The sequence below is a fragment of the Berghia stephanieae genome, chromosome 1, assembly GCF_034508935.2.
Source record: "Berghia stephanieae isolate SIO BIC M18660-M18661 chromosome 1, UCSD_Bste_1.3, whole genome shotgun sequence".
Classification (NCBI taxonomy): Eukaryota; Metazoa; Mollusca; class Gastropoda; order Nudibranchia; family Aeolidiidae; genus Berghia; species Berghia stephanieae.
This window is the reverse complement of record NC_088360.1, coordinates 101963510-101987739: the sequence shown is the minus strand read 5'-3', so window position 1 is coordinate 101987739 and position 24230 is coordinate 101963510. Positions and strand designations below refer to the sequence as shown.

The 24230-nt window shown below is 32.9% G+C and overlaps 1 protein-coding gene across 4 annotated transcripts in view; it reads right to left on the bottom strand.

Moving 5' to 3' along the window:
- Window positions 1–24230, bottom strand: part of LOC144962577 (RNA polymerase II-associated protein 1-like) — a 30407-nt gene continuing 6177 nt past the window's right edge. For all 4 annotated transcript variants that reach the window (XM_078895628.1, XM_078895629.1, XM_078895630.1 and 1 more), the window contains exons 7-32: window positions 24229–24230; window positions 23407–23553; window positions 22926–23044; window positions 22190–22291; window positions 21200–21301; window positions 20478–20645; window positions 19330–19488; window positions 18194–18331; window positions 17613–17682; window positions 16373–16476; window positions 15589–15644; window positions 14881–14982; window positions 13816–13974; window positions 13092–13212; window positions 12502–12573; window positions 11393–11502; window positions 10188–10419; window positions 9824–9970; window positions 8967–9091; window positions 7723–7926; window positions 6845–6970; window positions 5698–5855; window positions 4925–5057; window positions 4470–4635; window positions 3527–3754; window positions 1–2260 (exon numbers count right to left, since the gene is read on the bottom strand). The exon at window positions 24229–24230 is cut by the window's right edge and continues 160 nt beyond it. In XM_078895628.1, the coding sequence (XP_078751754.1) occupies window positions 2087–2260; window positions 3527–3754; window positions 4470–4635; window positions 4925–5057; window positions 5698–5855; window positions 6845–6970; window positions 7723–7926; window positions 8967–9091; window positions 9824–9970; window positions 10188–10419; window positions 11393–11502; window positions 12502–12573; window positions 13092–13212; window positions 13816–13974; window positions 14881–14982; window positions 15589–15644; window positions 16373–16476; window positions 17613–17682; window positions 18194–18331; window positions 19330–19488; window positions 20478–20645; window positions 21200–21301; window positions 22190–22291; window positions 22926–23044; window positions 23407–23553; window positions 24229–24230 (3424 nt within the window). In that variant the 3' untranslated portion in view covers window positions 1–2086. The remainder of the gene's footprint in view (window positions 2261–3526; window positions 3755–4469; window positions 4636–4924; window positions 5058–5697; window positions 5856–6844; window positions 6971–7722; window positions 7927–8966; window positions 9092–9823; window positions 9971–10187; window positions 10420–11392; window positions 11503–12501; window positions 12574–13091; window positions 13213–13815; window positions 13975–14880; window positions 14983–15588; window positions 15645–16372; window positions 16477–17612; window positions 17683–18193; window positions 18332–19329; window positions 19489–20477; window positions 20646–21199; window positions 21302–22189; window positions 22292–22925; window positions 23045–23406; window positions 23554–24228) is intronic.

Genomic DNA, 24230 nt, shown 5'->3' with positions numbered 1-24230 from the left:
TTCAGAAGTTCAGCAATCTTATTATTTATTGAAAAACAGACAGCCAATAAAGCAGATTTTTTTTTTAATGCTTCATAACTGAGTTGTTTTGTTTTTTGTTTTTTTTCAGAAAACAAAAATTGGATTTATTCAAGCAGTGAGCCAATTGATACCTTCAATATTGAACTACAAGAAATTTACATGCCTCGTAGACTTGTGCTACGAAAGTATAAAATCAGTTCGATATGGCCTGCTGGAGAATAAAAGAAGCTTTGTAAAGTGAATTCAGCATGGTTTGTTTGTTTGTTGTTTGTTTTTAAGGGTTTTACGGACTTGCAACACATAAGTTCTAGAATTGCGGCTATGTGGTCTAGTGGTATGACACTCGCTTTCGGATCGGAAGGTCCTGGGTTTGAGTCTCGCGCTCATCGCACAGTTGAGTCCTTGGAAAAGGCTCTTTACTCACAGTCTCTCACCCTACTCAGGTGTAAAATGAGTACCTTGCCGTTAACAACATTGTCTTTGTCCGAAAAAGTGTAATATCGCCTAACAGGCGGCATGTCACGTCCTACATGTTAAATGTTGCTGTTGACTAGGGACCCCTTGTAAAGCGCTTTGACCACATTTAGTGGATATTGCGCTAAATAAAGCTCAATTTAAAAAAAAAAAAATATTAATTGGAATTAAAGCATTCAAGAATAGTAAGTGAGACAAAGATGGATTAGTTCCAATAGGGAACAGTTGAGGATTCCAAGAGCATACAATTAATGTACTAAAAAGTTCCATCCAGAGACTCATATATTTACAATATATGTTCAAAACATGTTTTGTTTTTGTTTTTAGGGGTTTTACGGCGCTGGCAACACATTTAGGTCATATCAGCGCCAGTAAAAAGGAAGAAAATGGGATAGTAAAAAGTTCTAGAATTACAATAAAAGCATCCAAGAATAAGGCAGACAAAGGGGAATTGGTTCAAATAGGGAACAGATGTAGATTCCAAGAGCACACCATCAGTGTACTTAGTTTGAGATCACTAAATGTCTCATCCAGACATAAGCACAGGTCCCCGCCATGAGGAACACACTCAATTGTTTACAAATCATACATATGTAAAAGTAAAAATAATACAGTACATAACAGAGAGACGATTTACAAGGAAAAAAATATCATCTCCCAAAACTAACTACACAATTGACTGTTTCCCTCTCAGTCAGGGTATCCGGCCAGGGCCAGGACAAAACCAAGTAATCCCATTCCAAGATTCCAAGACAAAGACAGAAAGCATGTTGGAAAACAGATATTGGAGGAGAGAAGACACAGTATGTACCTCCCTGCCCTCTATGGGAGGTCAGGAACCCCACCCAGTGTTCAAAACAAAAAATATACCTATCAATATATAAGACACAGAGAGAGAGAGAGAGAGAGAGAGAGAGAGAGAGAGAGAGAGAGAGAGAGAGAGAGAGAGAGAGATAGAGAGAGAGAGATGATTTACACGTGAAAAAATGTTATCTCCAAAAACTAACACTATACAATTGACTGTTTCCCTTTCAGCCAAGGAATCCGACAAGGTCCAGGCCAAACCAAGTATGTAATCTCATTCTAAGACAAAGACAGAAAGCAACTCGGAAAACAAATATAGGGAGATATACTGCAAGTGACCTCCTGCCCACCATGGGAGACACGACGTCTGTTAGTTGATATTACATTTTTTTCCAACAGAGAAATGATGTTACAGGCCAGGTACTCATTTTACACCTGAGTGCGGTGGGTCGATTTGAGTAAAGAGCCTTTTCAAGTACTAAACTATGCACCACTCAGAGCAGGACTTAAACCCTGAGTCTTCCAGTCCGAATGCAGGTGTCATACCACAAGACCACCTAGCCACACAAATGTGATGAAAGAGCCTTTTCCAAGGCCCTACAGGTCAAAGGTCAAAGTGCCATACCACAAAGCCACATAGAATAATGGCTATATAAATCTGCAAATTCATTTTAATACATATCTATTCAAAAATTCATTATTGTGATCAATCAAATTCATTGACAGTGCTTTGTTTAGTCCAATATTATACCAATATATCAATGCATTTCATAATTAAGAAATCAAATCAATTTTCCATGGGGGAAGGTTTCTCTACATCAACAGGGTCTGGAGTTTGTCCACCATTGTTTGTGACGTGTCTATTGAAGACTTCCAAACGGTTGGAGGGTAAAGTCAGATAGCATTCCAAACCATCCGGCAAAGAAGAATTGTAATTCAAGTACTTGACAACAACAGGAAACTGAAATAAAATGAAAAAGATTTATTGGAATAATCTAATGCCAAACGTTAATGGACCAATTCATATTCTCATTTTACTTTCCCACTACAAAAAGAAAATAACTTTTTCATGGATTATTTTACTAAATTTGAAAATTTACTAAATTTACTAAATTAAATCTTTCTTTTTCATCTCTGTCCTCTTCACACAGATTCATGGACTGGGCCAAACAGAGAATTGTCATCAATGAGCATTTAAGTGTGAAAATAAAAAAATAATACAGTCCAATTTCAATTCAAAGGTTTATCTTTTTTTAGGCAATTACCCATATAAATCGTACATGAATATAACATTCCCAAGTATGTAAAATCAATAATAAAGCAAACCAAATTAATAATAATAATAATAATAATAATAATAATAATAATAATAATAATAATAATAATAATAATAATAATAATAATAATAATAATAATTAATAATCATCATCATCATAATAATAATAATAATAATAATAATAATAATAATAATATATAATAATAATAATAATATAATAATAATAATAATAATAAATATATATATTTTTTAATAATAATAATAATAATAATTATAATAATAATAATAAAAAGAAGAAGAAGAAGAAGAAGAAGAAGAAGAAGAAGAAGAAGAAGAAGAAGAAGAAGAAGAAGAAGAAGAAGAAGAAGAAGAAGAAGAAGAAGAAGAAGAAGAAGAAAATTATTTGAAAATTTAATTAATCTACAGAATGCATAAATAAGATCATGCATTCCAAGTTAGGAATGCCTGTAAGACATTCTTAAAGATTTGAACAATGTATAATAACGAGAGTAAGTTGAGTTATAAATGACAATATGTTTGTTATCAATAACACTATTGTGGGTCCCGATAGCTCAGGTGGTAGGGTACTCTTTTCACAAAGCAAAGAGATCGCTATCAATCCCTGATTAATTAAGATTTGTAGTGACCCCCTATCCATCCTGCATTGATTTGTTAGCCGGGTAGGTTACGTAATCCAAATGGCATCAAGCTTTTGCTATTTTCCGTAGAAAGATTAAATTCTACGTTCTACAGATCTTAAGGCTCTGAAGAATTACTTTTTTTTATGCTCTCTGAGAATTTTTTTAAAATGTCTACCCCCCAAGACATTAGGAAAAAGCCATCTATATTAACAACATTTTGCCTTTGTAACTTGTCTATAAAAAGATAATTTGTGACTTTAAAAAAAACGGAATTCAATTTTGAATAAAATTCTAACATTTTAAGATTTACCTTCTCATATTGTGTTGCAACAACTTTCCAGAGTCTTTCCCTGACTTTGTTGTTACCATCGTCATGAGAAATAAACAGGAATCGATTGATGTGATGAATGGCAATGATGAAGAGGACAGGGGACCACTCCTTTTTAAGAGAACCACTGAAAACAGCCTGAGTATAAAAGTTAAGCAACTCCACATCTTCTTCCTCTGGTTGTAAGAAATTCTCCATGGGAATCAACATCTGTTGGAAACATGAAAACACCCAGTTCTGATTATCCTGTTTGATTTATTCATAACAAAAAATTTTAAAGATAAAATAGAATGTGCTCAAATTTGTTTTACGTCTTCTGAGCAGCTCTGAGGTCTTATAATATAACACTCGAAATGTAAGTCCTTGATTGGGTGACGCAATCGAGAGTCTTTGGAAAAGGCTCTTTACTCACCTTCTCTCACACACTAGGAGTAAAATGAGTATTTGGCTGGTTAAAAGCATTGCATCTGTCTTTTTTTTAAATGCCTTTGAGGCATCATTTCTTGTCTTACATGTTAAGTGTTGCTGTTATCCTGGAGCCCCAGTGCTTTGAGAATAATTACATAACATTACTCACAGTTTTTCGGGCATTTTCTTTTTTCATCTTTCGAACCTCAATTTTTTTTCTTTACTCTCTATTTTTCTTTACCCCTGCCTATCTGTTTGGATGTATTTCCTTAACCTTTAATCATCCAAGACTTTTCCACAAGGCAGTGGCAGTTTTGTGTCAGAGTTTCCTTCTTCTAGACAAGTTGCTATCCAAGGTTTACAAAACCTGCCCAACAGTGTAACAGTGATGTTTATCCTTTAAAACGAGGGCTTTTATCGTAAAAAATTGATGTCAAAGTAAAAAAAAACACACAAAAAAACAGTTTTTAAAAAAATGCAGAATAGCCCTCTTCTCTTTAAAACTGACCATTATTACCTGTTGTAATGAGATTCTCAGCGACCTGAGTATCTTTCTCCTCTCACCCCACACAGCTTTTCTGTACAAAGAGCCAAATTTTTGTTGTAGAGGCATCAGCACGTACAGACCAAACACAGGATCTCCAAAAGACACACTCTCATAATGGTCCAGAAACTCCTGGTATCTGATACAAAACAAATGGTAATCGGACAAATGATATCTATATGTGAATATGACGTTTTTTAAGAAGATATTTATAAAATATTGAATGAGTCGAGTGAAAGAAAGAGATGAGTGTGTGAAACTGAATGTAAGTTGATTGAGTGAAGTGGGTGGATGAGTGAGTATGCTATGAGTACCTATTTTACAAACCAGCTTAAACTCTCTACCAATCCTTTCTTTTTGATGTAATCATTAACATATGATAAAGATGTAACAAAACTAAAAAGGAAAAATGATTTTTTTTAACTTACAAGTCATAGAAGGAAGTAATTCCAGGTACTTTGTCATCAGGATTCATTTTATCTAAATTTCTCTGACTTGTCATTGCCCGGAATAAACCAGCCAAGTATTTTTGAACACCTTTTTCAAGAAACATTTCATTGCCTGAAACACAAAGGTAATTTTGATTGCATCAAATCAATCATTGGTATGTGAAGACATTGAGATATTTCTGTATTTTTCATTATACAAGCCTGTAAAGTAAAAAACTACATTTTTTTAAATATCAAAAATTACACATTGACCTCTTTATAATTACATCTTTGAAAATGCATTGCTTTACATTTCCCAAAAAATATCATAATCCCTACATCACAGTGACAATAAGGGAGCAAGCGATGGAGAAAGATAAAAATCTGCAAGACAAAGAAGTCCATCAGAGCCAGAGTTTGTCCTGTTTTCTATAGCATGAAATGTACAATAGCAATCGCTTGCTACCCACTACCCTTTATACAGGACATTAGTCTATTGCAAAGTGCTTTTCAATTATAATTTTTTTTTACAACAGAGACACTGCTGTTAACGGCCAGGTTCTCTTTTTATAAATGAGCATGGTGAGAAACTTTTCCAAAGATTAAACTATGCACCATTTAAGTCGGGACTTAAACCCAGGACCTTCGGATCCAAGGAAGACTGTCATAATACAAAACCACAAGAGACAGTGGGTCACAATTGTCTAAAATAAATCCAAATATCTACAATAAATGCTGTGAGTACAAACAACAGAGATAAAACAGACTCCGACCTGCAATAAAGGCACACATGACCCTGGACAGCCTGGTGATGGGCGATATGTTTTCAACTTCCTTGGGCCTCCAGATCTCCAACAAGTACGTCCACTGAAGTACGCTGGTCACCATGGAAATATCCCGACTGGTAATTTCACTCCCAGGAACAGATTTCCTGTTTCACAATAAAATAAATGGCTATAACAAAAACAATCTTGAGCTTGAGATTTTTTTTATATAGCACAATATCCACTAAACATGCTCAAAGCGCTTTACTAAGGGTCCTTAGCCAACTTGAGTACGGTGAGAGAATGTGAGTAAATAGTCTTTTCCAAGGACTCAACTATGCACCAAGTGAGGCTCGATCCAGGACCTTCTGACCCAAAAGAGAGTGTCATACCACATAGCCGCACAAACCATAAAATCAATGTAAGTGATGAACATTCAATACTTGAAATATTTATCCACTGCTGTTATATTGGAGCATATTATCTTAGTGACTTCTGACTTCTGCTTTCAATGTCCACTGATTTCACAGCTTCGGCCATTCCTCTTATTCTTGGGGCAAAGACTCAAATTGTCTCTGTCTTGAGCATTTTCTCTGATGTTTGACAGCTCTATTGATGTTAATCTAGTTTCTTCATTGAGATGTTTCAAATCGCTATCGAGAGTTAACATTTATGTGGTTGTTGACTGTCCCCTAGCTCGTTTATTTTGGCCAAGGAAAAAAAATGAAAGTACTTGAAGTAAGCATCGAACCTGGTACCTCCTGGGTCACAGTGCAATGCCTTAACCACTGAGGGACTGAGATCAATTCTGGGCAAAGTCAAGAGATTTTTTTTTTCTGTACAACGTGTCCACCCAGCAGTGATTTGGTAGCTGAGTCTGTTAGATCCAGCAAAAAGTACTTTGTGATAGACTAATGGCCTATCCAAAGGGTAGGAAGCAACTGCTATAGTCCGTTTCGTGCTATAGAAACCAGGACAAAGTCCAGCTCCATAGGGCTAATACTCCATCATCAACCAGACATCAAAAGTAATCCCAGGTCTCATAGTTTTTATTATATATTCAATTTGAAGCAGATAAACCACCCAGACAAACATCATATGGTAGCACTGAGTCACAAGTTGTAAAACCAGCCAACAATAACAAATAAAGACTAACAATGTGGTAGCCTTGTTGTAGACGTGAATGAGAGGGAGATACAACCAGTCCAATGGCATCAGACTCTCCATGTCACATGACCATGCCAGCTGCTGGATATCGTGGACATTGCCCGTGTGGAGGTTCCTGGATATTGGATTGAAAAGAATAGATTAACTACAGGAATATCATCACTTTGTTACAATATATCGAACACTTTTCTTATTCTGATTTATTTTGTACATCATCATTTATTTTTTTAAATTGTTATAGCTGCAAGAACTTGACACTGTGATAGAGCTTGGTTTGCTGAACAAAATTACGTCTAGCATGTACTTATTGCTTTTATGTTTGACTACAAAAATCTGTTTTTGTATTGGGTAGGTACGAAGTTTCAAGGGAAAATCCTGAAAATAGCTGATAAGGAGAAATGCTTACACAGTATTTCGTCCTTAATAATAATAAAAATAATAATAATAATAATAATAATAATAATAATAATAATAATAATAATAATAATAATAATAATAATAATAATAATAATAAAGTGTTCTATAGCGCTAAATGCCGAAGCCTCAAAGCGCTTTACAATATACTTATATATCCTTTAACCAGATTAGGACTAGGACAAAAAACTGATCACAGCAGCTGCTACAACAAAAACAAAGATGATGAAGAAGAAGATGAAGTAAAAAATGACAATTAGGAAATCTAAGTTTTATAAATCTTAACAAAAATACTCATTCTACTCAACAAATTAATATTAAAGTTTAATCTTAGCCGTCACGTTAAACCCAAAACAATATAATTGTGATTGGCCACAATCTAAGTTGTGCTGTGAATCCAAAACTGTCCTTGAAAACGATGAAAAGCCTAATTTATCTTTTTGTTTTTGTAACCTGGATTCCATTACATCCTTTTCCATGCCACCAAGAGCTTGTATAAAATGACCCCTAATGGTAGCTAGTGAACCATGAGCTTCCCTCAGTAACTGACTCTTGCTGAAGTCAATGTCATCTTGGGTGGCACTGCGGAGGTAGAGGCTTTCCGACAAAGAGAGGCTTGAAATCGCTTCAGTCGCCAAGTGACTTTCTCTGCCTTCGCTGAAATCAAGTAGAAATGAGAATATCAATACATAAAGAAATAATATGTCCTCTACTTTGTTAAAATTTACATTTTTATCTAATTTCATGCTTTGTTAATTTTTTTAATCCAGAAACATTTTGGATTATAATGACAATTTTGCACTGTTATTGTTTAAATGAATTAGGAATGAGAATACATTACTAAAAGACAAAATATTTCTTATATTTCATTAAAATTTACAAGTTCGATTTTTACTTGCTTTCATTGTCCTTTTTTTTTTTAATTTCCAACATTTCAGATTATAATTACAAAATCTTTCAATCTCTGAAAGACATAAAAGATACACACATAAAGGCAAGATGCAATACTTTATGATTATATTAAAGGCAAAATATTTTTCATCAATACTTTATTTTAATTTATGCCTCATTAGAGTTAATAAGCAAGGAATTCTTGCACATGATAATTAATGTTTCATGTTTACACTCAATCTGTCAAAAGAAGAGAAATCATAATTGACATAATTTTAATTTTTATTTTTTAACTGATTTATGAAATAAGACAAAGTAAAGAAAAAAGGACAGTTTTGACATTCATCAAAAGTCCACTTCATCAGTGCAACAATAATGAACTTAAATCCCTGAAAGAAAATTATTAATGTGATGCTGCAAACTCTCATCAAGTCTGTGACAAATAATATTCTTCCAAAAGTACATGATTAAATTTGAACATTATAGGCTTGACATGTATTTTAATTATGCCGCATAATTATGATGGGTATTTCATTATTAATTTTATTAAATCACCCTGCACATAATATATATATATATATATATATATATATATAATATATATATATATATATATATATATATATATATATATATATATATACACGTTTTTCTTTTTTTTTTCTTTTAAATTATTTTTACAAGAGTTCACTTCAAATTCAACCGATGATTTCAATTGTAAATTTTTCATTCTCTATAATAAATGAATAACAATTTCCTTTCCAAATCCCCATACATGGTATAACCATTAAATCTTGATAACTCACATGATAAATGTAGATGAGAAAATGACAGAGGTCATAAGGTCATGGATCAGGTACTCGCCACCTTTAGGCAGACGGGAAAGTAAACGAAGAGACACCTGATGAGCCACTGACATGTTTGGACAGGGCTGGGTGGGTAAATGAAATAATTAGTATCGTGATAATCATCAAGAAAACCAAAAAAAAAATCCCTATCATATTCATCATTACTCATAATCATCATCATCAACATCATCATCATCACCATCATCATTATCATCATCACCATCATCTTTATCACCATCTTCATCATATTCGTACAAAACATTCAGTAGAGCAATGATTTACAAATGGAGAATATAGCCCTTTATTCCAAAAGGAGTCCATGGTTGAATGTATACAGTATTGGTCTGACACATATAATATTCTAGCGTGAAATCAGAGTTTGTTTCCCTCCAGCATTTAATAGGCAACAGAAACACTTAAATCTGACTGGAAAAAAAAATAATGCAATAAAAAGCATTCTCCTATCCCCCGAAAAATATTTATCCAAATCAGATATTTAAAAAGTAACAACCAATTGTTACTTTTTATTTCTTGCTATCACCAAATCCAAGCATCAGTAAGTAGCAGACTGTATAGCCCCATAGATCCACCTACAAAAGACATCTAACTTTTACGTCGAAGCACAAGACTGAAGGGCTATAGAGCTGTTAGTTGCTGGTTCAGAGAAGTAAGTAAGTCTATTTCTTGAAATAGAAAAGCATTCATCATATTTTTTTGACGAAGGGGAAACCCGAAACATCCACGTCTTCTGTCTTCCGAAAGTAAATTAAAGCATCTATTCCATTTGGCTATTGTTATTTATGTATTTCACTAACCTTAAGAACACAAGCCTTCAGCCAGAGATAATGAAAAAGGTTTTCCGTCCGTGTCCAGTGAGAAGATCCAAGGGGATAGTTTTTAACTTGACATACTTTCTTCATGTACATCATCAGCTCTCCATTTTCTACCAAGGGAGGTAAAAGCTGAAATATACAGTAAAGCATATTTGGAAGGTGTTAAGGTCAATTAGGCTGTCCAATAATATTTTTGACAAGTCATATGTTCGTTTTCTCTTTCTTTTTTATTAAAAATGCTAAAAATATTTCTGAATTTAAAATTGTCTTTAATAGGGAACTGTATGGCTTAATATATATCACTGAGTATTCACAATATTTCAATAATAGAAGAGATGATCAATACCTTTTGTAAAAGGACTTTATGACGTCTGCAAACACTGAGCACAAGTCTGTAAAGTGACACAAGAAAGGGGAATGGAGAATGAGGGCGTAATGACAGAATGTTCAGCCTTTTTGTTATCCCAGAGCTGTCATTTGTATTCATCACAGATTCACTAACAACATTGAGGCTTGGCAGGTTTGTGGTGACCTCTGCAGGAACTGACCATGACGATGACAGCAAATTGGAATGAGAGCTTTATGTGGGGGAAAAAGAAAGATATAAATATATATATATATATTTGAATAAGACTCAAAGTGGTAACCCTAATTTTATGAAACCGTGAATGTGAAATAAACATTTCTATAGAACTGGCCATTGCCAATCCAATCCAATCCATACTGTTGAAGTTTTAATACTGAAAATCTGTGTGGTGTTGGATGGTGTCAGGTTAAGGCTCTGTATCGCAATAATTATGTTCCCTTGTGACAGAAAAGGGTTCTAATTGACAAATATATTTCTTATAAATGTCAGTTCTCAAAACGAATTAGCATTGATGTCTCTTTTTATGGAATGTTTCTTGTGACTAAAGTATAATGTCAGAGTGAAACTGTTTTTTTAATTAAAATTTTAATTCAACAGGTACAATTTGCTTTAAAAATAGATGCTCTCACTGGGCAGAGTGATTTATATTTTTTAACCTTTTTTTAATTAAATTTTATTCTAAAAATGATCATTTTGAATTTATACTCAGTTTTCTTCGTCGAGTTAATTCCAATATAACACAAGATTCATGCTGTGGGTCACACATATATAAATATATATAATAAATTCACTCACGTATATATATATATATATATATATATATATATATTTATGTTAACAAATCAGTGTATTCATCAAAATTGTAACAAAGTCATCAATATAAAGTAAAAGAAGCCTTCAGAGCCATAAGGACCATGGAGCTGAAATTTCTATGGCGTTGAATGGATAATGGAAGTTGCTTGATACCAACGGATAGGACACTAGTCTGTCACAAAATACTAAACATCAGATCTAAAGGACTCAGGTACACAATCACGACTGGATGACAGGAATTCACGTACAAAAAAAATCTCAGCTCCACTTGGGTTTGATACCAGTTCCTTTGCATATGAAGTGAGTTCTCTACCAACTGAAATTTTAGGTCCGCAAGTCGTCGATGATAATAGAGAGCATTACTCACTTACCAAAGATTTTCTCTCATTAAAGCCAGGCCATAGGATGACAAAAATGGCATCAGACAATCATTGCACAATTCCTCCAGTTCCTCCAGTCTTGAACTCTGATCCAAATCACTCTGACAGGAAAGTAAACATTCATGTTTCTACTTATTCTTTTTTTTTTTTCACTATAGACACCATAGATACATCAATTTATATTTCATGTTTATCTATATATTCATCTGTTGCAAGTTAAGCTCTTTGGTTTATATCAAATGTGTCTCTCATATCTATATATCTATTTAGACACTGCTCTTTTTCTCTTCAGTCACGTTGTCAAGTCAGTTCTAAAACTTTGTCTTTTGCCTTTTTCTTTCTAGTGTTTATTTGTTTGTTTGCCTTTTATCATATCAAATATCATATCATGTAAAGGTGCTTTAACTCACTCAATCCTAGAGCTTTTTACGACTTTTTTAAATTGGAAAAAATGTATTAAAAATGAGCATGTGCATAGACAATTTTATTCATCTACCATTAACATGTAAAAATTAAAAACATTAGTTGTCTCAGAAAAATGTAATAAATAGGCATGGGGTAAAAGTAACCCGGGTAACCTACGGATATAGTCTGTGTAAGGGTTGAGTGAGTTAAGCCAACTGACCTTTGAACACCTTGTGTATTAAAATTTAATCATAAATAAACCAGGAATTTGTATTTCTTTATCAAGCATTATTTTGAATCTGTCCACAGAAGCATTTTTCGTTTCATACTTGACACCATTCCAAAGTTTTACAGTTATAATGAAAAAATTATTTTGCTTAGGTTTTTTTTCAGAAAACCACATTTTAATTACATATTATTTCAAATGCAATAATTCCAGATTTTAAATTCAACCTACCAAAGATCTTTATCAAATATAGCTTTCAAATAAAACTCCAAATCAGAAGAATATCTCAGTATCAAATCAAGTTTTCTTATAAAAAAAAATCAAATGTTACCATTTTTTTTCATTAATTTTTTTTTTTAACAAATGATTTGAAAAACTACATCAATATTGGCTGGCCGATACATTGCTTAAAAACACAATAATAACTAAAAACAGAAGAAAAAAAACGGAAAAAAGACAATAATCAAACCTGCTTGCTCTCCACTTCGTAAAAGGAAGCTAAAAAGTTGAGACAGGCCGTAGGCAGGGCCAAATCTTGTTTCTGTTTTAAAAAAGAAATTTGTATGATTAAGTCAGTACAAATTAGACGTCTATTGAAAAACAAAAACGCTCATCTCTCTCTTTTTTTTTTTTTTTTTTTTTTTTTTGCTATGAATAACGTTTTTATACTGCTTCAGTTAACCATTAAAAAAAAAAAAAAGAAATCCATGGCTTCATTAAGATGTTAACCCTTGACTTTTCAATAAAAGGACGAGTGACAGATGAAGCCTAACTAAAACAAAATATTTAAGAGCTCCCAGGTTGGATAAGCAAAGTTCGTAGAATTGTGGTCTGAAATCATCAAACCTCCAAGTTTTGAACCATGTATGAAAGTTGGAGAGTGAAATATTACATAAAGGAAAACCAACATAAACTGAATCGTTTAGGGTTTTTTTTTCTATAATATTAAAGATCAACTCTCATTCATTTACATGGAAAAAAAGCAATGTTAAATTCGTTTTTTGTAGAATATTTTCTTCATTGTCTCGTCTAGTTTTCCTAATACAGTAGAACGCATACCTGAGAAGGATAAGTCTCTCCCATAGTTTTAAGCGAATCTGTTACAAAGGATTTGATTGGTTGAAACAAATTGATCACATGGCTCCAGTTCAGTTGCATATGGGTCCACTGGTTACCGTTCCTACAGTAAAGAGTCAAGTAAAAAGGCATTTATGATGTATTCCAATGAAAACAATTTACTATCTTGAAAAAACTTCATCATCCAATTTGCACTATCATCATCACCATCCTCATCATAAATCATGTATATCATCATCATCATCATCATCATCATCATCATCATCATCATCATCATCATCATCATCATCATCATCATCATCATCATCATCATCATCATCCATTTTGACGTTGTCTCTGTTACATTATTTCATTTGTTGCACGACACAATGTTTTATGACAACCATTAAATTTTCCTTCATTCATTTTTTTTTCTGTGTATCAAATTAAATATCTATATTTTAAAAAGTTTGATATGAATGGAAGCATGAGTTTCCAAAACACGTTTCTGTTTTTCCCATTTTCAGACATTGAGGATGATTTCCTGTAGAATCTATCTTTAGGCCTATTATCTTATTGTGGCTATCAAATCTCAAATTGATATCTATCTAAGGAAATTCTGTGTCAAGTGATAGTTTACATTTCAATGGAGAAAGTTTGACTTAACCAGTTTTTTAGATTTACTCGGCAATGGTTATTTACTTTAACAAAATTAAGAAATACATACCCCCGACCACTTGCTGATGTCACACCACACACTACCACCTCCAATACACTGACTAAACTTGCCATCTGGCCAGGTGTGTTGTCTTTCAAATCTGCTATGGGTGGCCCCCAACCTTCTCCAACGTTTGAAATTTTGCGAATAATCACTTCGTACATGTCACTGAAATTCAAGATTAAAAATAAATCAAAATTTAGAAGTTTAATGGTGGTTTAAGACAGTCTAGCTGATTATTCACTTGCCTCACAAGCAAAGACTTAAGAGACTGACATCAATATTTTAAGGTTTAAGTTAATGCAAGATATAGAAGCTTAATTCACTCAACCCTTAGACCATTAAGCACAATTCTCTGTTCAATACTGGCTATTGAGAATTTATTTTTTAATTTTGAAAAGTAGTAGCGTGAGATAACAATACTAAAGCATAGAGCTAGAGATGAGTGTATTAATGGTGGAAATGGTCCTCTTACTTGATTATTCCCTTGCCTCACTGGCAAAGGGACTGACATCAGTCTCAAATTTAATAAAGTAGTTTTTTTGGGTTTTTTAATGTTCTTCCTGTCCACCCAGCAGTGATTGAGTTGCTGGGTTGGTTAGACCTGGTGGAAAGAAGCACCTGCTGATGTTGTATCCTAGGGGTAGAAAGTATTGTTTTTGTCCATTTAACCTTACAGAAACCAGGATGAACTCAAGCTCAATGAGCCTTAAAACTATAAAAGATTTCTTTTGCATTACAACGCTTCAAGGTTTTGTCTGTGACTTAGAAAAAAAGAGAATAGTACACAATACGTATGATGATTGATAAATCTTCAATTCAATAGGGTCACTAAAGCCTAAAACCAATTAACCAAACGAAATTCATTCAAAGAGAGAATAGATGAAGATCCCAGTAGCAATTTACGAATGTGCACTATGAAATGGAAATTTAGTTCCGAATATTCTTGCTCAATACAATAAAAACAAGATGCGAACAGAAAGACTCAAACCCAGGTCATCCCAGTGTAAGTGCAATGCTTTATCCATTCTGTCATCTCACCCCTTCACCAGACAGAATCTTTGATTGACTTACAAATAAGTCTGCGTTGTCAGCCCATAAGACGCCAACACCCTCCACAATGCCAGAGCTTCTTTCTTCAAATTCAGGGCCTCCAGGACGGGAAGTTGAAGATTACTAGGGAGAGAGATAAAAACTCAGGTGTGAAACAAGTACCTAGCTGGTTTAAAAAAATGTCTCTGATCTGAAAAAAAAATAATAAGAGATCCTTACTGGATCATGTCACCTCCTTTATGTAGTATTGTTGTTGGCTTGGGAAACCTTATAAAGCGCTTTGGGAAAATTTCGTGGATATCGCCTTATAGAAAGTCTTTTTTTTCACATTTCATCATTCAGAAAATGAATTTTCAGACTGTTTGAAAATGACATTGATTTCATTTTTAAACTCTGATTGTTTTACAGATGTGGAGCAGTACAAAAAAAGTTTCTATAACTTATGTAACATCAAAGGATTTTCCTATATTTCTTACAGATCCACGTGTCTTTAAGATTGAACCAATATTTAACCACCTCAATTTACAACAAAGATACACCTTAATCAAAATGGTGAAACCAAAATGTATTTCAGAACAAAAATGCAAACAAATTTTATCATAATTAATTTCCTTTAAATTGAAAATCCTATCCTATTCTCTTGAATCAATTACAATGGTTCTTCATCAATTCAACCTATCTTTATCTGTGCTTAGACATAAATAAATAAAATATGAATGTAATACAAACTTTTCATCCACAACCAAAAACCTCAGCAAAATCGTGTGAAGGTGATACTTTGAAACCTGGAAAGAGAAAGTAAAAAAAGCTCGGATGACATTTCTAAAGTGTCAAAGGATTCTCCTTTATCTCTCTTCTTACTGACCATTTTCAGGATTTTTCCAGAAATGCAAACTCAGGTGCATCAAAGAAAGCTTTCCATAACAGAATTAATTTCTTATGGTTACGGTTATAGAAAAGGCATAAAAAATATTTTTATCCACATTTTGTGATTTAGAAAACAAATCTGAATTATTATTTTTTTATTTTTAAAATCATTGTATCATATCATAACAAATGTGACGATTTTCCTGTAGTTGGTAAGGACAGGGTTCATCCGTTTTTAAGATTAAAGCAATAATATTTACTTAATTTACAACCAACGGCACGTATATCCAACAAATGAATGCTGTAGAATTTGACTTTTTTCAAATTCAAATATTCCTGATTGAGGTAAAAAATTATTTTGCTAATTCCTAACTGTTAGTCAAATTGAACTTGACAAACATGTAACGAGAAAAGCATGAACAAAAGAAATCTCTACTTCTGATGATGATGAGGATTATGAAATATTTTAAAGAAATCTTTTATATTAAGGATAACTTATACTGAATGCATTATTATGAGATAAATTGTGGATTTTCAATTGGCTGTTAAGAACCAAATACACATATTATATAATGGATCACTGTCTATGAATGTGAGATGAGAATAATGACTTTATCAAAATGATACTCCTTCTATTTAAACTCACAAGTGAAGCAGATATATTTCTCCCACTCTGACCCAAACAGCGCATCAACCTCAAGGCACAGGGAACAGGCAATCCATAAACATCTGATGTAGGCTCTGAAAGATCTGGACACAATGGAATATTTCAAATTTATTATAGGCATGCTTTAATTTTTGTATGTTTGTGGGGTTGGGTGGATGTGTGAGGTTATGTGGTCTAGTGGTATGATACTTGCTTTTGGATTGGAAGGTTCTGGGTTCGAGCCGTGCTCGGCACATAGTTGAGTCCTTGGAAAAGGTTTTTCACTCACTATACTCAAGTGTAAAATGAGTACCAGGCCGTCAACAGCGTTGTTCTGTCCGAAAAAAATGTAATATTGTCATACTACATGTTAAGTGTTGCTGTTGCCACCTGCCATTAACATTCATACTGCTTTTTTTTTTTTTGGATGAAAAAGAATTGTGAGCCCGAAATGTTTGGTGGCTCAACAATACGGTCTTTGCTTCGTACCCAAAAGATACAGAGTTCAATCACCCGCAGCTTGTGGCCTTGAGCAAGTCACCTCGCCCTAGCTCAGTTTGCGGCGCTGCTCTGCGGCTGATGCTTGGGTTATTCCAGTCTTCCCTTGGAAGAGACCCTTGAAACAAATTTCCCCTATGGGATGAAAAAAGGGAATTTTATTTTTATTTTATTATTTTGTTCTGTTTTGAAGTTATCACATTCAATATTGTACATTACTTTTTAAATAATTCAATCAGTCGAGTTTGTGACTGACATGCAAACCACTCTGATTAAATCAAACGTTTTGCCACATTACTTTGTTCTCACATCTCTGATCCACTAAGTAATGACTTAGTCATCGTATCTAGTTTACTTTCCTCGAAAAAAATACTCTGTAGGATGGACCAACATCTTATCCAGATCGTAATGAGCTATTCCAAGCCATAAAAAAACTAAGAATAACCTCGCACTTCATGGCTCTGAGACTATGTGCACATATGTTCAGGTCTGATACCCAAAAGCAATTATGGGCTTGTTTTAACAGTGTTGTAATGGATTGTTTTGCATGGGTTTGAGAGCATTAACATTACAACAATGAGGCCATACCAATTTGAGTTATCAGACCTGCAAATAAGTACATGTCGCTATGAGAGGTCTAGTCTATTAGACCAGTTTGCCACTGATTGTTGTAATAGTCTATAAAAAAAAAAGGAAAGGATAAAAAAAGGATAGTAAAAGAAAAACTTAACGTTATACATACCTTCTAAGTGCCATGCTGTAGGCAAAAACTCTCTCACAATTTTATCTAAAAGGTTTGCATTCTTAAAAACCTGAAAAATATATAAGATATAAGAGCATTTACCACAAGTCAGAAGGCGCTTCAAATGTATAGTAAGTGACAAAGGTGACAGCCAATAATAATAATAATAATAATAATAATAATAATAATAATAATAATAATAATAATAATAATAATAATAATAATAATAATAATAATAATAAAATAATAAAATAATAATAACAATTATTATTATCATTTTCATCATCATGACCATCATTTTTATTATTATTATCATATCATTATTATTATTATTATTATTATTATTATTATTATTATTATTATTATTATTATTATTATTATTATTATTATTATTATTATCATCATTATTTGTATTTGTATTATTATCATCATCATAATAATTGGAATAATACATTTAGTTTTTTCTTTTATTAATCTTCGTTCATTTTAAAAAAATACTCTCTAGGCTCTTCACAACTTTTAAAAGTTTTAATATCTGTAAAATTTTATAGCCATACTCAAAATGACACAGTTTTACAAACCTCATATGCCAAATTGCTGGAGTGTTGAGCTATTCTACATAGAATCGACAACATTTTGACAACAACTGGTGCCTGGGGCTTCATGGTGTTGAATATAAAACCAAATCTTGTAAGCAAATGTGTTCTTCTCACCAGGGCCTGGGCATATCAAGAGAGAAAAAAAAAGATGATTCATGTTTTGTTTTTTTTGTTTTTAAGGGTTTTACGGCGCTTGCAACACATTAAGGTCATATCAGCGCCAGTAAAAAGGAAGAAAAGGGATAATAAAAAGTTCTAGAATTACAATTAAAGCACAAAAGAAAAGGTGAGACAAAGGGGAATTGGTTCAAATAGGGAACAGATGTAGATTCCAAGAGCACACCGTCAAAGTACTTAGTTTGAGATCACCTAAAAGTCTCATCCAGACACAAGCACAAGCCCGAATTAAGAGGAACACACTCAAATGTTTACAAATCATACAATGTAATATGCAAACTAAACATAATACAATGCATAACAGAGAGATGATTTACAAGGAAAAAAATATCATCTCCCAAAACAATAACTATGCATTTGACTGTTTCCCTCCCAGCCGGGACTCCGACCAGGGCTAGGAATAAACCAAGTAATCTCATTCCAAGACAAAGACAGAAAGCATATTGGAAACAGATACAAGGGGATAGAAGACACAGTATGTACCTCCCTGCCCGCTATGGGAGGTCAGGATCCCCACCCAGAAAGATGATTCAATGTGTGACAATCAATTCAAATCCAAGAAAGAGAATGTGCTTAAAAAATGTGAGATCCATAGACACGACATCCAAACCAATTTTTGTTTGAAGCTTCAAGCAGACAGTGATAATGGTCTATTCAGACCAAGTGACGAACAAAAATTGAAACAGTAGCACAACAACTTGCTTGAATGGCAACCACGTGAGGACCTGAGATGTACATTCCTCCCACCAAATCCAAGCATCAGTAAAACGCTATATAGTCACCTGGAACAACTACAAAAGACGTCTAATGGACACGCTTCAAAAACAACGTGCATCTTATCTTTTAAATTTTTTTTCCTCCAAAAATGAAAGGGAGTAAACTTTCGAATTCCTTCAATCATAAAACAAAAAGAAGAAAAAAGAAAATAATTAAGAACTTGCCTCGACAACGTCCCTTTTTATCACTTCTCCGTCTGTCTCTTCCTCTTTATTTTCCTCATCAAGGTCTTCAGGTTGAGACCATTTTTCCAAGGTGGAGTTTGGGGTCAAGGCCACACCGAGATGTCCAAGATATGCCGACCAGTTTGAGTCTATTGCTTCCTGGATGAAAACAAGTTTCAAAGAATCTAATCATGTATCCTATCATATTCTGATTCTTTAGATCGTTTAATTTACTGAAACTGACAATTAACTCTTACTATTAATCCTTTTTTTATGAAATATATTAACTTGGATTGTTACCCTGGCTTGCCACAAGCAGCAAATATAAAATCTGTACATCTTTTGAAAAATCAAAATTCAAAGATTAAAATTGGTATTGACTCAAAAAAAACACCAAAAAAAAAGAATGTGTATTTTATACCCTTATTCATATGAATTGTTATTTTAAAATATTTTAGAATAAATATGGTATGTTTCAATATTCACTTCTTAACGGTAATAAAAAGGAAAAAAAGTTTCAATTAAAAATTACAAAAATGTTTAGGATGTTTTAGGTTTCCTCTTTGCCAACAAAATACAATAAAATGTGATGTTAAAGGCAAATAATCTTTAGTGTCTCATTTATTTTGTTTTGTTGACAAAAGGAAGACCTGAAATGTCCAAATCATCTGTCCTTGTCAATTAAATTGAAGCTTCTATTTTATTTCTTCTAGTTTCGAGTAGCAACATTTACCTTATATCCATTTCTTTATAAATTTTTTTTTTTTTTATCAGCATTATTCTTCTAGGGAGTCCTGATAGCTCAACTGGTAGAGTGCTCGCGCCACATGCAAAGGGACCAAGATCCATCCTGGCAAGGTAATTTCTATTTTGACCCCAATATGTCCACCCAGCAATGTTTGGGTAGCTGGTCTGTTAGATCTAGCCAAAAGTACTTTGCAATAGTCTAGCCTTCTATCCAAAGGGTAGCAAGCAATTGCTATTGTCCTTTTCAAGATATAGAAAGTGGAATAAACTCCGACTGCATGGGCTTTATGACCCCTGAAGGTCTACTATTCCCCTAGAATCTTATTTCCGAATTCGGCCCAACCTGGACCCTAAAAGAATTTGTAAGTAATGATTAAATCTGTACTTAAGTCTGCACATACCTCATCAAGCGGGTTCCATAATAAAGAATAGAGAGCATCAACAGCAGCGTAGACAACACCCTCCACTGAATCATCTAGAGCCCATCTCAACAATAACACCAGGCCACCATCCAACAAAACGGGAATGATGGGCCCCTCGGTCTTCTCCGATAAATCACCACATTTTGCCTTCAGATTGTATGACAAGTTTGATTAGTTACAAACAAAAGATATTTCAACACTCCTCCATCATTTAATAAAGTAGGAAATTATAAGATAAACAACATTAAGAGAAATGAAGATGCAATGCATAAGGATCCAAAATAAATCTCAAAATTAAAAAAGTTAGATATTAAAGCATCTATCAGTTTTTTAAAGTTTTTTACTGTTTTCATCATGTGGTTTTTCTTTTTGTTTGTCTCTTTGTTTCTATTTCTTTTTTTTTTGTATTAGTTCTGTTGGGTTTTTATTTTTTTAAATGGGAAAATGATATATTCAATTCCCAATCTGTGACTTGAAATCGCCACTCTGATCATTTTCATTTTAAAATAGAAACCTGCAAACCGTCTATGAACATGATCGGGAAAATGAAAAAATGAATATCAAAACTGAAGATGGAACGATGAATAAAGAAAAATGAAAAAGGAAGCACAATTTAAAAAATTGTTTAAAACAGTAAAAAAATTAGGACGATATTGTTGAGCATCCAATCTACATCAGACAAGAAGCTTTCATCCTCATACCTTGTGAATAATCTTTGCCAAAGTGTGGAGGGACAGAATCCTCTGCTGTAAATTTGAACTTCTCGCCAAAACGAAAAGTTCCTGCAAATTGTAGCCTGCCCTCTGTCACACACAAAAAAAAAAAAGATAATAGCATTACAATAATGACAAATTTCACACTTCATTCACATTATAATATAAAAGACCAACATTTTTTGTTTTTAATCTCAAAGTGTAAAACCCTCAGTGGATAATTTTTAAAAAGCATAATCGATTTCGAATTTATATCTAGAAGTATGCACAAATAAAATGTGTAAACAGACAGTAATGTTATCTGAAAAAGGGTTTGTTGTTTTATGAGGCTGTTATCTTCATTTATGTTTAGTACGTTGTTCTGTGAAATACAATGTATTAATAATATACAGGTTGATTCAATAAAATTTGCACACTTCCCGTTTGCTACAATGCTTTCAATTGAAGGATGCATATATTCATGTTGACTTTTATTTTAACAGGGATAAAAATAATAATAATGTGAGTAGTTGCTCAAAAAATAATGTTCATGTTTCATTAAATCCCCCTGAATTAATATCACTTTTTGAAGTGTTAATTCAATAATTAAGTCCATCGACAAAAGATATTTGTAAAACACAGACTGAAATAGATCTTATGGCCCCCGTATGATATAAAACTGCAAACTCTCAAGCCAAAGATAAGACTTAAAATTTGTGAACAAATTATTCAGAAAGACAGTTACAAATTAATAGTGAACTTGTTGATTCTAAATTAAAACTTTTAAACCACTCTTAGGCAACAAACTTCAAATCTAAAAACAAAATTAATTAATTTGTGAATTTTTTATGAATCTAAGATGTTCTTTCACCTCTTTTCACAAAACTCATACCATCATTTCAAAACAATTCAGAGCAAAACAATTATCAGTCGGTTCAAATGGAAATAGATAGGTTGGTGATGTATTCTCTCTTTAAAAACTCTGACACACTTTCTAACCTCTGGTTCATCTCCGTGATGGTGTAGACCAATATTTACTGGGACATTCTCATCCACAGCCAAAATGTTTCCTTCAAAGTCAAATCTTGCCGACTTTCCAGTCTGTGGAATAAGACGTAGAAATAATCATTGCCAGACATGATCGTAGGTAGAATTTAAATCTTTCTTCAAATAGATTAAACATTGAATTGTGTATTGATTTACAGAGTGAGCATTTATCTTTATTACATTTGATTACCTCAAATGAAAAATAAATGCATTTTGAGTTAACAATGATAAGGGTGATCATAAAAACAAGAATTGTTCTGAAAGATAACAACACCAGCAATGAAGGGGCAAATAATATTGATGATAATTACAATGATGATGAGAATGATGACGATGATGATGATGACGACAACAAAGATGGTGGTGGTGGTGGTCATGGAGATGATGATGATGATAATGCAACTTCAACGTTGTTTCATAATTTTTTCTGTTTCAATTTTCTTTTTTTTAATTTGGAGAGGGGGGGAAAGTTTGCTTTTATTTGATTTTGTTCTTTTTGTTTTATTTTTCTTGCTTTCAACCTGTTTTTAACGTAAAGTGAGATGGTAATTTATGCACTTGTTAAACAACACCATGCAACTGGTCCTGAACCAACTCATGGTGAGTGACATAATGGAACAAATACAAAACTCAATATTACTGAAAATAAATACAAAAAAGTATTAAGTTGAGCGAAGGCATAACTCACCTTTGATGAAAGAGAATCAGGTGGAGGCAGGTCTTTCATCCATTCCATTTTGTCTTTCTCCACAACGTTCATGTTCACCCAACTTTTCTTCGGTTTGATAGGTAGAGCAAATTTTGAACCTGTAAATAGTAAATGATAATAAGAATAAATTAATTGTGAAAATATAGGTTAAGTATATTTGGCTTTTCGCATCAGTTTAATGAAAACGAATTGTCATAGCATGTAAACAATAAATAAATAAATAAAAAGTAATTAATCAATCTTTTTAGATATATTAATAAGTACATGAACGAATAAGTAAATAAATCAACAAATAAATATGTGAATGAATAAGCAAATATAAATAGATAAATATCCTCTTTATTCATCCATAAGGAAAATTTTACTAAAGCATAGAAATCCAAATTGATCCCAGATGCTGTCAAGATTTTTTCATGAAAATTAACAATTACTTGTTTCTTTGTTTATGTGTCCTACAAACCTTCCTTTTCTGTCTGTTGGGATTTCCTGCTCCTCTGAACAGAATAAGAGGATGCTGAAGTAGTAGCTGCATCATTATTGGAACTTGCCAATGATTCTGTTTGTTTGTCTTGTCTTCTTTTCTGTAAAAAGCTCATAACCTTTGGATCTGAAACAAGACAAATATCATTTGAAGAAGCGACTTTCAAAGCCTGTTAAGTCTGCTTTTTGCCATTCATGGAACGTTGCCAGTTTCTGTCATCCCTATTAAGTGAGTTAAAGAGGAAAATACGTGTCCTTATACTTGCCTTATAGAACAAGATCGTGTTTTGGATGTTAAGCTGGTGATTCAAATAAGCCTAATAGATTGAAAGATTAGTTATTTCTCATTATTGTTTGCCCTTTCTAGCACTGTTGTGTTTGTGTTTTTCATCAATAATCGTGACCCCTTAGTCCCTTATCTGAAACCAGATCGAAAATCGCGTGTATAAAAACTAGTACTACTACTACCAATACTGGTACTGCTGCTACTTCTACTACTACTACTACTACTACTACTACTACTACTACTACTACTACTACTACTACTACTACTACTACTACTACTACTACTACTTCTACCACTACTACTACTACAACTACTACTAATAATAATAATAATAATAATAATAATAATAATAATAATAATAATAATAATAATAATAATAATAATAATAATAATAATAATAATAATAATAAAAGTCATAATAATAATAATAATACCACTGCTGCACTTTCTGTAGACAGATGCCAAAAGCAATATAAATACTATATACAACAATATAATATTTAAAGACATTTATACCA